General features: G+C 36.7%; 1 protein-coding gene across 1 annotated transcript; it reads left to right on the top strand.

Annotated features, from left to right (window-relative positions):
• Positions 1-5521: 5521 nt before the first annotated feature.
• On the top strand, positions 5522-12994 carry LUM (lumican). Its single transcript, XM_010832070.1, has 3 exons — positions 5522-5827; positions 8235-9128; positions 12132-12994. Exons 2-3 carry the CDS (start codon positions 8255-8257, stop codon positions 12284-12286), a joined length of 1029 nt encoding a protein of 342 aa, XP_010830372.1. The 5' UTR covers positions 5522-5827; positions 8235-8254; the 3' UTR covers positions 12287-12994.
• The last annotated feature ends 2293 nt before the right edge of the window (positions 12995-15287 follow it).

Raw genomic sequence — 15287 nt, 5'->3', positions numbered from 1 at the left:
ACCGAAGAATTGATGCTTTTGAACTGTGGTGTTGGAGAAGACTCTTGAGAGTCCCTTGGACTGCAAGGAGATCCACCCAGTCCATTCTGAAGGAGATCAGCCCTGGGATTTCTTTGGAAGGAATGATGCTAAAGCTGAAACTCCAGTACTTTGGCCACCTCATGTGAAGAGTTGACTCATTGGAAAAGACTCTGATGCTGGGAGGGATTGAGGGCAGGAGGAGAAGGGGACGAGAGAGGATGAGATGGCTGGATGGCATCACCGACTCGATGGACGTGAGTCTGAGTGAACTCCGGGAGTTGGTGATGAACAGGGAGGCCTGGCGTGCTGTGATTCATGGGGTCGCAAAGAGTCGGACACTACTGAGCAACTGAACTGAACTGAACTAAACTGAAAGATGAATATTTGAAATTATTTTTAAAAAACTATTAAACTATTAATATACTTATTTTCTGAGGTTAATATCTGAGACAAAATTTTCTTCATATGCATTAAGCATAGCAACATATCACAACAGATTGAATAAAGAAGTAGCTATAAGAGTCCAGCTCTTGGCTACCAACCCATTTATTAAACATTTTACAAAAATAAAATTCCTCTCCTTTCACTATGTATATTTTGGAAAATATGGGTTTAATTAAAATAATATTTATGTTACATAATGATTTCACTATTATTATCTTAAGGAATAAAGAGAGGAGACTATAACTACCAAATATTACTTAATAAATAATGCTTAACAATGAGATTACAGAAATGTTACACTTGATTATATGCAAACTTCACGAATGATTGGTGAAAATACATTCTCATATACTGTTGATGGCAGTGATAGTCAGACCAATAGCTAGATGATAGCTGTAAAGTGTTAAAATGTGCACACACTTCTCATCATAGATTTCCCTTTTGGAATTTTCCTAAAGCTAAATTGCACTAATGCACAAAATTTGATCCACATATTGTGTCATAATGATTAAACTGTCCAAACAAAAAACAGCAAACATTGAAAGCACTGAAACACTCACCATTGAGCAAAAACACAAGTAATATTTGATACACTCATACAATAGTGTGTTCTGTAACTATATAAAACATGGTGCAGATATATATATATATATATATATATAAGTTAGATAAAATAAGTAATCTAGATGAAAAGTGTAAAGCACAAGGGATAAAAGGGAGAGAGAAAGAAATAGAGAAATGAAATTCTGTTGGGTATATAGAACATGTGTGAAATACCTGAAGTAATAAAAATCGAAAACAATGATTACATCTGTGGAGTGCAATTGGAAAGTCAGTTGGGTAAGAGGTTATTTTACATTCAACCTTATATTATATCCTGGTATGTTATTAAATGTTTCAGCATGTTTTACCATTCATGTATATTATTTTTACAATGCGAACTATTTAATGCAAAAACACAATAATCCTTATTATTGATAATTCTAAAAATATTTTTCATGTAAGATGCAAGAGAAATGGAAGCAATTGTAGAATGAGTTTAAAAAAACACATCCATGTGTAAGGACTCTGAAGATGAAGACAGTTCCATGGCTCGTGTGTGTGTTAGTTGCTCAGTCGTTTCCGACTCTTTGTGACCTCATGGACTGTAGTCCGTCAGGCTTCTCTGTCCACAGGATTCTCCAGGCAAGAATCCTGAAGCGGGTTGCCATTTCCTTCTCCAACCGTGGCTCATAAGAAATGCTAAAGTTAAGAACAGTAAAAAGATTGACCTGAGGGGAGAAAAAAACTGAAATCCATTCCTTTATTTTCTGGTTTGAAAACATAAACTACCTACTAAAATGTCCTTTTAATTTAAAATGAAATGATATAAGCAGAATAGACAGATTCAGTTCAGTTCAGTTCAGTCGCTCAGTAGTATCCTACTCTTTGTGATCCCATGAATCGCAGCACACCAGGCCTCCCTGTCCATCACCAATTCCCGGAGCTCACTCAGACTCACGTCCGTCTAGTCAGTGATGCCATCCAGCCATCTCATCCTCTGTCGTCCCCTTCTCCTCCTGCCTAGGTACAACCAATTTGGTGAAAGAAATTTCAATGCAGGAGACAGTGCTTTACAAATTATAAGAGAAAGCAAGTGTTCATTGCAATATTAAAAAATAACAACTACATTATGATACATTTATATAATAAAATTTAATGCAGTTAATTAAATTAAAATGACATTAGATAATAATATTTAATAATATACAAAAATACCCACAACTTACTGTCATGTGGAAAACATTGCAAAACTATAAGTGTAATGTTGAAATAGTTTTGTGAAAATCAATGTCTGTTGGTTTGTGTGTGTACACACTCATACCTTAAGAAAAAACACCAAAATAATATAGTAATCTCTGGGCTAGAATATATATTTTTACTTTTTCCCTTAAAACTATTCTCTAACCTAAAATTCTTATTTTCCTCTGCATTTTCTAAATATGCTAAAACAAACAACTTTTATGAGAGATAAGAAGAGAGTTGAGTTTGAAATCTCAGTGTATAAAATGGTAAAAATAGAACTTTCTTCTCTATTAGCAGGGAATTGTCATTATATTTCTTCCTATTCTATGCTCTGAGATGACCTCATATCATTGATGCACAGTCATATCTTACTGCCTAGACAGAGCACTGGGAAACATAAGATGCCATTCATCCTGTGCTGTGCTTAGTCACTCGGTCCTGTGCGATTCTTTGCGACTCCACGGACTGTAGTCCATCAGGTTCCTCTGTCTGTGGGATTCTTCAGGCAGGAATACTGGAGTGGGTAGCCATTCTCTTCTCCTGGAGATCTTTTCAACCCAGGGATCGAACCCAGGTCTCCCTCATTGCAGGCAGATTCTTTACCAACTGAGCTACCAAGGAAGTCGGGCCATCCATCCTGCACAAAGGGAAAACAATGTTGCAGTTCTTTGGGTGGAGTACTGGTAACATGTTAGTTTAGCTCATCACATGAGAAGAAAAAGATCCAGCTGCAGAACTTGGGGGACTGGTTTCATAGAACTCATCCTTTAAAGGATATCTGAGATTCATTCCAAATCTGTGGTTCTATGACTCTATGAATAGCGATGTGTTAGTCGCTCAGTAGTGTCTGACTCTTTGCAACCCCATGGAATGTAGCCTGCCAGGCTCCTCCATCCATGGAATTTTCCAGGCAAGAGTACTGGAGTGGGTCTCCATTTCCTTCTCCAGGGGATCTTCCCAGCCCAGGGATCTAACCTGGGTCTTCCGCATTGCAGGCAGACGCTTTACCATCTGGGCCACCAGGGGAGCCCATTCGGAACCAGGTGAGTGAAACAATAACGATGTTCTTCATCACCCTTGCTGGTCTCAAGTAACAGAAAGAGTCCAGCTGATAGGCTGACGTGGCGACTCAATGGTTTTAACATAGAGTCTGATGCAATCTCCCACATCCCTTACCACAAAGGACCTAATCTCCATTCACCGAGTTGGAAAGCTCCAACCTCACCCAGGAGGTCTAATGTGTGCATACGGGAGAGTGTGAGTATGTCAAGTACAAAGAAAGAAACTATTGCTTAGCTAACCTTGTGCCTTTTAAAAACTTTTGCCTGGCTAATATGTATGCATTTTCTCAACTGTTAATAATGTTGCCTAGAAAATATTTTAAACTGATTAAATACCTTTTCCTAGCTCTATCCTGTCCACCCTCTTTCCAGAGGGTGAAGGTGCTCATGATTTTGTTTTTCCACTTACTTGTTCGGTGACTTTCAGTGAATTATTTAGACTTTCTGAGTCTCCATTTTTACTTCTCTGAAAACTTGATAATAATATTTACATGGATTTTAAAGCATGAAATTTAAACTTTAGAAATATGTGAACATTTTGAGAATAAAGCATGGAATAAATTAGATACACCACAAATATTAATTTCATTTCTTTCTAATAAGCCCAAGAAATATGCTTTAAAATGGGCAATAGTATCCAATTATTGGCCTCACAGAACTAATTTTATAGAAAAAGGTATATGGACAATATCAGCGTCACAATAAGCTAAGTTCAACTTAATGCACTTGAACTCTGTTACAGACAACACATTATTGCTCAAAAGAAAAATCCTTGGAATATATAGCTCGAATTTTTCAAACAAAATTGCAGGTTATAGAAGTTGACACACTTAAAATTAATGCTTAGAATTGTTTTAGCTATCTTCTTACAATGAGACATTTAATTGCATATGACTGATCAATTTACCCTTTTTTTTTCTTGAGTTCTTCTAAGTTTATTCATGTCCTCTATTGTAAAACTGTATTTGTTGTTGTTTTTTAGTGGCTCAGTCCTGTCTGACCCCATGGACAGACCCAAGCCCACCAAGAGCTCCCCAGTCCATGGAATTTCCGAGGCAAGAATACTGGAGTGGGTTGCCATTTCTTTCTCCAGGGGATCTTTCTGACCATGGGATCAACCTGCATTTCCTGCATTGCAGACAGATTCTTTACTGCTGAACTACTGGTGAAGACCAGTGTAAAACAGAGGTCTTTCTAAAATTTTCTTAAAACATTATGCTACGAATTACCTTACAATTGTATTAGTTACTTCGAAGAAGATTGTTTTGTTTTTAAACTGTTCTCTGACAAAAATGAGGCATTTACACTAATGTGATCATGGAGATTAAATTAATTTTCAAAAGTCTCATAGCTAAAAAGTCACATATTTATCTTAAAAGGGAAAATCTTACAACGTGGCAACTTAAAGTATCTGATTCTAAGAATTCCTATAAACATGAGAAAATGAAAAATTTGGATGGAAAAAATCATATAAAAAAGCTACAAAGCTGATAGACAAGGAATTGAGTAGATCCTCATTTTCTAGAAGCCTGCATCAGGAAATGATAAGGAAACATATGTCAAACCAGGCCTTTGGGAGAATGCAACTTAGCATAACTTTCAGTTTTGAAAAAAAAAATATTGCTAGCATGCAATGACAGTGAAAAATGATTACTTTGTGATATTTTTAGTATACATTTATTTTTTTTCATGTTCTTTTATGTTTTTTTGGCAATAAGCTATAGAATACTATTCCCAAGTAAGGTTTTGGATGAATTCCTAAATTAAATCCACAAAATAAGAAACAGGCAGAATATTACTGATTGGTTCCAGACCTGAAGAGCATAAAATGAGTCTGCTTAACATAAGCAAATTGGAAATGTTGATGCTTATCACTTGTATCAAAGTATAAATGAAGCAGTTTAGTATTTTAGAAACTAATCTAAGTTTCTCTTTTGGCCAAAAATTAAGTTGGTCCAAGTAAGTATACATTTCAAGAGTAATGAGCAAAAAGGATTCAATTCTCCTGAGTCTGCTCATTTACATTTTCCTGAAATGGTTTATTCAGTTGATGATTTACGTGACCTTTAGCGGAACATGATAGCTGGGTGAGAGAACTGCATTTAATTGTTGTCACAGCTATAGAAGTAAAGGGCTTTGTAAGAGAAACATTCTCACTGTAGATGCCTCATTTGCAGCAGGACTCCATTTGGGGTTAAAAGCTAGGTTATTTGGGCTGGTTTAGCACGCATCTCTCTCTTACTCCATAGGGAGTGAGCTGGGCTGTCCTTGCTCACCAAGTCCACCTGCACCTCGTTAGAGAGTGTTTGCATGCCACACCACAAGATCCCCACAATGACATAACTCCATTCAGAGACTGGCGTGACTGGGCTGGGTTTCCCCCCCCACTCAGCTCTTGTATCACTAAGAATCTGGCAGCCAGTTCCGTCTGACAGAGTTTACAGCATATATTGGTGGGTTCTTGTCCATAGTGCATCTGCTTTAAGAATTAACGAAAGCAGGGTCAAGACAGCAAGGTAAGTGCTGTTTTAACTATAGCACTGGGGATGCTGACGGTTTGGGACAGTGTTTATTGTAATAAGAACAGAAAAAAATTCCAGAGCAACTTTGCCAATTGCTATTCAACAGCAAATCCAGTTTTGAGCATTTACTTTCACATCTTGCATAATATACTTTCCATGATTTATGAATTTGAGATACATTTTATACAGTCTATAATGCCTTATTTAGCAAAAGATGTTATAAAAAGTTTCAAGATTTCACTAGAAAGTAGAAACAGTATGGCATTTAAAATGTTTGCTATTTTATGCTAAGTAGTTCTATATGTTAGTTTTGTTAGAACTTAATTTGGAACAAAGAAAGCCATTTCAATCAATATTCAAAATATTTTGCAACTGGTATGTCATTATAATTTGTTATGATTTGCTGTAAACATTTTATGCTGTCATAAAACCTGAACAAAAGGATTACTTAATTCTATTTTGTTAATTTTAAAGATTTGGGTTGTGGATGTATGTCTTAAGAAACAGGAACATGTTTTAAAGAAATTCTGGGAAACATGATTTACTCTTTGGAAAAAAGCCTTTTCTTCATAGCCACAGGTATTTGAAAAAACTAGGGGAAAGTAAAGTGTGTTTTTGCTTCATAATGGAGTCATTATATGGTTACAAACTCTCTTTGAATTCAGAGCCCTTGTTTTGACTCTGCCAAAAAATATGGAAGCATTTTTCATTGCTATTCAATACTCACATTATAGTTCCCATGTCTATTTTAGTGTATACTGAATTAAAATAAGGTGGACTTATTAATAAAGGAAGACAAACCTTTACAACATTAATATACTGTAATTTATAAAGAATCCTACAATTACATTAGCACTATGTAATTGTTCTCATGGCCAAGTCCTGTCAACTAAATTTAATGACTCCATCACAATCTTAGGGAATAGTTTACTAAGAGTCTGGCTACATGTTACATTATGTCTGTTATGAGAGTGATCCTAACAATCTTTTTGAGTGTTTCATCTGCTAAAATTATTTTATAATTCCAAGTTAAAGCAAAGATGTTTAAAATTCCTGATAGCAGAAAATCCTGCTTGTCCTAAACTGCCTAGATCCAAAAGCTTGTACCTTGTTTCTCACAGGAAGAGATTTTATTTTATGGGATCCATTGGAATGTGGAGGCTGCTTCACAGTAACAGTTTCCCTCCCAGCGTGACCTATTGCTCAGCTATAACTCTTCATGCTACAAAAGCCCTACTCTTATATCCTATTTCCTTTTACCTACATTGCTGACCCTTTACTTCCCAAGCAATTGAAATGTGCTTCACTGATCCCTTAGCAACAGGTACATGTGAAGATCACTGATACAAATTGTTTTCAATGTATATTCCCAAATTGATCCTTTCCTACATGGCTCTTAATGCTCACTGTTTAATGCAGACCTTCCTCAGTTCCCACTCTTTCCCATCTTCATTCAGTGCGAGTGCTAAAACCCAGATAAACAAACCCTACCTTCTCAAATTTTAACATGAAGAAGGTAGACAAATTGTGAGTGACTGAGAGAAAGAAAAGCTTTCAATCAAAACTTTGAAAAGAACATCATTCTCTACCAGTTAGATCTCTTTCTAGGTTTAAAGCTGTTTAGAGTTTGTGACATTTTCTTGATTAACGAATAATAATTTTACTAAAACTAATGTACTAAATACTAATTTTCAAACAGAGTTTTGTAATGTGCTTAAAGTATAGAATGTTAAACAAAAGTTGATATAATATGCACACACCCCCACTTAAGAAGTCTGTTTCCTTTCTTCAGAGTCAACAATAAAGATAGTTCTAAAAGAATTTTTCACCCTCGCCAGCACTCTACCACTACCACCACCATCACCGCCCCCCAACCACCCCCAGCAGACACACATTAGAACATGTTCTTCCAGACAAAATCACAGATTGCCCATGTTCTCAGGAAGGATCTTTTTAATGAGGTATTTTAATGATGTTGAATGGTGGGGCAGAGGGTCCAGTTTACAACTGTCTTCTTGCTTTTGTTTCTTCTGGTTTTGAAGGTATTCTGAAGCTGCGTTTTCACATGGTGGTTAATGGGCACCTCCCAGAAACCTCTTGCAGGAATCCATGTAATTCAGGAAAGGACCTGGAGAGAGGTTGACTGGAACAATTAGGCCTAGCTCGCCCAGAAGGGGGCGCCAGTGTATGCAATCTGTCCTGAAATCGGTTCCCTTTCCCACACGTTGTAAACTTACATCCTTATCCTAATCCTTAAAAGCAAATTAAACAGACATCATTAGTGCAGTAAAAAAGCACTCTCAAATAATAAAATTTGCATTTGCGAATGCATTTTCTTTCTTCTTAGTATACTTTTCCTGAAAGAATACTATTTTATAATACATATTTTCACTTTATTTAGGATTCAAAGCATTTGCCAAAATGAATCTAGGTGTGTTTCCTCTCCTCTTGGCATTAATTGGCGGTGCCAGCAGCACCTATCCTGATTACTATGATTATTACGATTTCCCCCAACCAATGTATGGGAGGTCATCACCAAACTGTGCACCAGAATGTAACTGCCCTGAAAGCTATCCATCAGCCATGTACTGCGATGAGCTGAAACTGAAGAGTGTGCCCATGGTGCCTCCTGGAATCAAGTACCTTTACCTTCGGAATAACCAGATTGACCATATTGATGACAAGGCCTTTGAAAACGTAACTGATCTGCAGTGGCTCATTCTCGACCACAACCTTCTAGAAAATTCCAAGATAAAAGGAAAAGTGTTCTCTAAACTGAAGCAATTGAAGAAGCTGCACATAAATTACAACAATCTGACAGAATCTGTGGGCCCACTTCCCAAATCTCTGGTGGACCTGCAGCTCACTAACAACAAGATCTCTAAGCTTGGCTCCTTTGATGGACTGGTTAACCTGACCTTCATCCACCTTCAGCACAATCAGCTGAAAGAGGATGCTGTTTCAGCTGCTTTGAAAGGTCTGAAGTCACTCGAATACCTTGACTTGAGCTTCAATCAGATGACCAAACTACCTTCTGGTCTCCCAGTGTCTCTTCTAACTCTTTACTTAGACAACAACAAGATTAGCAACATCCCTGACGAGTATTTCAAGCGTTTCAGTGCATTGCAGTATCTGCGTTTGTCTCATAATGAACTGGCTGATAGTGGAGTTCCTGGAAATTCTTTTAATGTATCATCTTTGTTGGAGCTGGATCTCTCCTATAATAAGCTGAAAAGCATACCGACAGTCAATGAAAACCTTGAAAACTATTACCTGGAGGTCAATGAACTTGAAAGTAAGTAGAAAATTGTGCCTATGATTGACTGATACTTCCTCAAGGTTTTAAATGCCTAAGTTGTGTGATGCAAATATTAAATTGGCTCCAGTTTAAAAAAAAAAAACTAAAAATGCCAACAAAATATTTCTCTAGAATATAAATTCTAGCTTAGCTGTTTATCCAGTATCTGGCTTTTCTTTGGAGTGTCCAGATAAGAAATCATTAAGGTCATATAGAATTTAAACACTTGTTTCTTCAAATTTAATATTCTGGGCTAATTAATTCTGCTGTGTTAACTCTTGATTTTCATTTGTTATTATTTGCCTCCTTCATGACTTCAATTTGTATGTCTGCATTCATTTCTTGACAATACGTAGCTAAGGGGGAAACCGAGTCCAGAGGAAACACAGTCATCAGAGACTTTAACATCTCTCTCCTGCTTGTTCCTAGAGCAGCCTGCATACACTCATACTCTCCTCTGACATCTTTACTTGGGACTCAACATGTTACTCTACTTTCATGACCATCATCTATCTCTGTTTTCCCTGGTATGGCTGGTGTGTGTAGTCTTCACAGTGTTCTTAGGAGGACTGTGAGAAGGTTTAAGGAGGACTATAATAAGCGTTTGGAATATAGTTTACTAGAATTACAGAGCCCCTTTTTCTTACAATGCTTCACCTCATTTGATTTTCCCATCATTTACCCTTCCTTTCTCTTACTTCTGTAGTTTATTTTTCATTTATCTGCTGGGTACGAGTTTGACCTGATCCACTTGGGCTGTTTATGCACTCTCCTGATCTCCTGTCACATTTTTCAATTTAAGATATAAAGATTTGGATTGTAAACTGACTATTCACCAATATTCACCTTATTTTTTAATGGAAGTTGGCAGAAGAAAAAACCTGTAATTCACAGATGAAGTTTTTAAAATGAAAACTCAGGTGGGAAACACTGATTCACACAGTAAATAATTCTTTGTGCAAAATAATCTATTGAAATTGAACATGTGTATATTATAAAACTTGGTCCCCTTGTCATACTGGCTAAGGATATTGACACTCCTATCAGAAAAAATTACACTATGCCTTATTAATGTGCTACTTTATAATTCTGCAACAGTTTCATGTAACTCCTAGTAGAGTTGGGGTTTTCTCATGAAGGAAATCGTGACTGCCAGCTCTGCAATGCCACGTCTTCTTTCTTGCATCTGGAAAGCTTGCCTGTCATGCAATACAGTCAAGCTATCAGAGCTAAACCCTTAGAGTTGTTTCCAGGGGAAAATTCACTATGTAGCAATATGTGGTCCCACATTATAAACTTTTGTGGTCAGGAAAAAGGATACTCAGACAGGCCAAAATGCTAATGGAATTTAAGATGGTTGAGGGCTGAAGAAACCCGTTAGATTTGGTGGGTGGAGGTTAGCAGGAGAAAGACTACCTCCTACTCTGAGACAAGATAGGAGAAAGATATAAATGCAGGGGCATTTGAAGGTGGAAAAATCAGTTTTCATTGTATGAGTTAAAAAGAAAGAGCCAGTGTAGAAGATGGGACAGATGGACCAAGAGAGACATGCCAGCAGCCTCTCAGTGCCAAGCTGAGACTGAAATTCCAGTGCCCAGCACGTTTAGTCATTTGCAAGTGAGTAGTTACCTTTTCTCCCTCCTTATCTTTGACACTTAGGTATACACATTTCAGGGATTCCTGTCATGTGACTTTGCCTGTGTGTCTTCAACTTAGTTTATCTTGCTGCATCATATTTACACATACCAGTTGCCCACATTGTAAGATAAAGAGAGTTCCTTAATGCTTTTCTTATATTAGGAAATGTACCGTCAAAAACGATTTCTGATTTCTCAAACTTGCAACTTTAAGCATTAGACTAGCCACAGATCCTCCTAGTATAAAGCAATTTAGAAAAGAGGAAAAAAAGAAAGAAAAGGATACCAATAATTATTCAGCACATAGTAATGTGCTAGCACTGTGTGAAGTGCTCTACATACCGTAGCTGATGAAATCTTCATGCCACACAGTGCGATAGATATGCTATACTTAAAATCTGATAAATGTTTCAGAAGGTAAATGGCAGAGATAGAAAACTAACATAGGCCTAGACCCATGTTTTCTGCACTGTTCCATACTTTCTCAGAGGCAGTACTGAAAGCAAAATCCCTGGAATTTGACAGATGAGTAATTTAAGACAACATCTTAGAGGGAAAGACTGCAGCATGTTTGGGGTTCAACTGAAGTCATTGTTAGCTAGAGTTGAAAAATGAAGGAAAAATAACAAGATGAAGGACCAGCATAAGGTTAATCTGAAATAGATTTGTGCCACCATAGGCAGTTTTAATGTACGTACACAGGTCATGCTATCTAGTAACCATCTTGGTGTCCATTAAAAACTAAATCAGATGTTCATTTGTGGCAGCTTTTTGACCCCAGAAGAAAAGGACGTGGACTGAGATGGTGGATATTCCATGATTTGGTTTTTGCTTTGGAGTTTTGAATCTTTGTCATGAAGTGTGGTTGTTGGAAAACTCTCTAGAGTTCATCTATTTAACCCTTTTTATTTTAAGATGCAAAAACTCAGAATCCTTACTCTGCTGAGACTGTTCATGTAACAGCACCCCATCTTAGATTTCCTCAGGCTCAACTTAATATTTCAAAAAGCGCTTAGATAACATGATAGGCTCACTGCATGCCTTTCTATAATCCAGTATTTCTAAATCAAGAACTTAAATAATACTAAAAAAGATGTTTCATTAAGAACTTAAGTTCTGTTCCTTCAAAGATTAATTGAATCTTCTGACTTAACCATAGTTTTTCTTTACTAAATATTATTGGGCTTTTGGAAGTCTGAAATATTCCTTTAATAGTTCTAAATTCAAAGATACATCAAATAAGTGGGAAGAAGTCCTATTGGATATTATTATAGACTTAAAGATTTTCTTTTTTTTTTTAAATGATGGTTTCAAGCTCATGTACTGAAAGAAATGATTGAAATGTTTCACTCTAATTTTTCAGAGTTTGATGTGAAGAGCTTCTGTAAGATCCTGGGACCCCTATCTTACTCCAAGATCAAACATTTGCGTTTGGATGGCAATCACATCACCCAAACTAGTCTGCCACCTGATATGTATGAATGTCTACGTGTCGCGAATGAGATCACTGTTAATTAACGTCTACTGATTCCGATTACATTGAGGTGTAGCCTGGAACAGCAGTTTATGGTTCTGTTTATTTGTGTGTCAGTTTTTATATTTTTCATTTTTTGTTGCTGTTTATTACTTTCATAAATTTCTAATTCTAAGGGAAATGTTTTGTAAACATTTTACTACTTTTTTAAAAAGAGAAGATGAAAGGCAGGCCTATTTCATCAGAAGCACAGACACACACACACACACACACACCTTGACAAGAAACTTAATGCCTTATTTGTAAATTTAGTGGTTTTTTCATCTCTACTGTCAAATGATGTGAAAAGCTTTTCACTGGTTTCATGAACGTCAGTCAAGTTTTATAATTTCTAAATCTTAACTTAATGTGCCAAAAAGCATGGATTACATGCATATGGATGTTTACAGTCCTGAAGCAAATTATCTCAATGCTCAAATGTTCACATTTCAATGTTCAAATTTGTTTAGCTGAAAAATAGATGGTATATTTTGAGACCAATGATTCTGCAAAATACTAGACAAAATTCATGAAACTACATATACTTACAGCAATATTTTTAGTGTTAAGAACATATATATACTTACCTAATGAAACTTTTCTTTTCTAGAATTATGTTTCACCCTAAGTCATATGTATGTTTCTTTTTGATTATTTGCATGTTATGTTTAACAAGCTAATAGCAAAATAAAACATAGCAAATGGCATCACTATGTTTGATTTCTTGTGAAATTCATATCTCTCCAGTAAAAATAGATAAAATAATAGATTAGAATTTTAAAAATCTCTAGCCTGAAATATGTTGCTTATGTTAAATAGAATTTTTCATTAACTAGATTATCTGCTTAGATCATCCACTTGTAAAGACTGTTTAAATACATCTTACAATATGTACTTAAAAGTGTGCAAATCCCAGATGTATCCTATAATCTAACTCAGTTCTGACACCATGTGCCTAAAGATGGGGTCAGATTGTCCAGGCTAAAGGTTCAGTCCTACAGGAATGCCTTCCCTCCACACTCGTATGCCAATTAAAAGCCCAAGTTGTTACATGTTCTTCTGAGCAACTGGCTATAAATCAGAGGTTCCCAAGCCCCTCTCCTAGACTTGAGGAATATGCTAGAGTGGCTCACAGAACAGGAAAGCTCTTTACTCACTAGATTATTCATTTACTATAAAATGGTACAATTCAGGAACAGCTAGATAGAAGAGGTGCAAGGCAAGGTATGGGGACAGGGTGCTAAGCTTTCATGCCTTCTCCAAGCACAGGCTGCTCTCCCCAAATTTCCACAGGTTCACCAGTCAGAAAGCTGTCCTGATTTTTGTCCTTTTGGGTTTTTACGCAGGCTTCATTTCATAGTCATTGGGCATTGGCAGATGAACTCAGTCTCTAGCACCTCTGCCCTCCCAGGAGGTGAGGGGGAGGGACTGAAAGTTCAGACACTCTCAAGATGTTTTTGGGTCTCTTAGCAACCAGTTCCCCCTCCCCTCCTCCTTAGGTTACCTAAGAGCTGTCCAAAATCACTTATTAACATAACAAAAGATAACTTTATTGCTCTTATTCAGGAAATTCCAAAGGCTTTAAGAGTTGTGAGCCAGAAACCTTGGGGTAAGAACCAAATATATACGTAAGAAATATACTTTGGTCATCTGAATGACCAAAGTATATTTCTTGTTAATCACAGTATTAAAATATTTAAATCTCATAACTTCCTTGGATATTTGTCATTATTTCCATTCCTGCTGGTTTTACTGATTTATACACAGTGATACTCTATTAAATAAAAAGCAGCTATAAGATCTCAGCAATCACTCACTGGTTGTAAGCAAAAATGGCTGATCACTCCCAGGACTGAAAATGTTGAAGATATATAAATGTTTCTGAATATGAGATTTAAAAGATCAATTTATCTTGAAACCAATATATTTGTAACATAAAGTTAAGAGTTTATAATGCAGAAAAGGATATCCATGTTTCTATACAATGGGGAACCATAAGGCATATAATTTATGACTTCTACTTTACCTATTTAACAATAAAGCATATGTTTGGAGCCAAATGTGCAGTCAAAGATCACTCATCCATGGACATATATAGTCTCAAAGGAGTCTAAAACAAAGGCAACATTTCTCTAAAGTATTAACATGTTTTAACAGAACATTTTTAGAGAACTTTATCTTGTGGTAAATGGCTTATCATCAAAGGACCCTTATCAACTATCATTATCTGGCAGACTGATGTATGCCATGAATATTGTTTTGTTGTTTAGTAGCTAAGTCCTGGACGATTCTTTGCAGCCCCATGGACTGTAGCCCACCAGGCTCCTCTGTCCATGGAATTTTCCAAGCAAGAATACCAGAGTGGGTTGCCATTTCCTTCTCCAGGGTATCTTCCCAACCCAGAGACAGGTATATTATGTAGTTCTTAAAGTGGTTGACAAGGACTAAATTAAACACGAAGTGACATTTCTTATGGAAGCATCTGAAGACTAGTTAGATCCGGTTTGGGGACAGGCGGCTCCCCTTTCTAGAAGCCAAACCCCATCTCTCCAAGGCAGAGCTGGAGGAGGGAAGATACTGTTTCATGCATTGTGACAGTCTTAGGGAGGAAAAGATATTGGAGACTCTTTATTTGCTCTTCTCCCTTCCCTTCTTCAACTCCCACACCAGTTTCTGTAATGCTTTCCAACATCTCAAGTGTATAATCAGCATGTTCAGATGCTTTTCTAAATGCAGATTACCAGCACAATGCCCCAGATATGCATACCCGGTAAGTCAAGCAGCATTGGATTCCACATTTTTAAGGAGCATAGGGATTCTTATACTGGTGGTCAGCAATACACATCTTTAAAAACACTGAGTTAGTGTGATCCAGTCATTGAAATCCGAAACAGAAGAAACATCCTCTCTAGGGAAGCAGAATAGAAGAAAGCATGTCATTCACAGCATACATACATGAGAAAAATATTTTTCTGTATTTTAATTTATTTAAGCCCTCATCTGTGA

The sequence above is a fragment of the Bison bison genome, unplaced genomic scaffold, assembly GCF_000754665.1.
Source record: "Bison bison bison isolate TAMUID 2011002044 unplaced genomic scaffold, Bison_UMD1.0 scf7180017864535, whole genome shotgun sequence".
Classification (NCBI taxonomy): Eukaryota; Metazoa; Chordata; class Mammalia; order Artiodactyla; family Bovidae; genus Bison; species Bison bison.
Note: the sequence above shows the minus strand (reverse complement) of the source record. Positions and strands in the feature narration are given on the sequence as shown.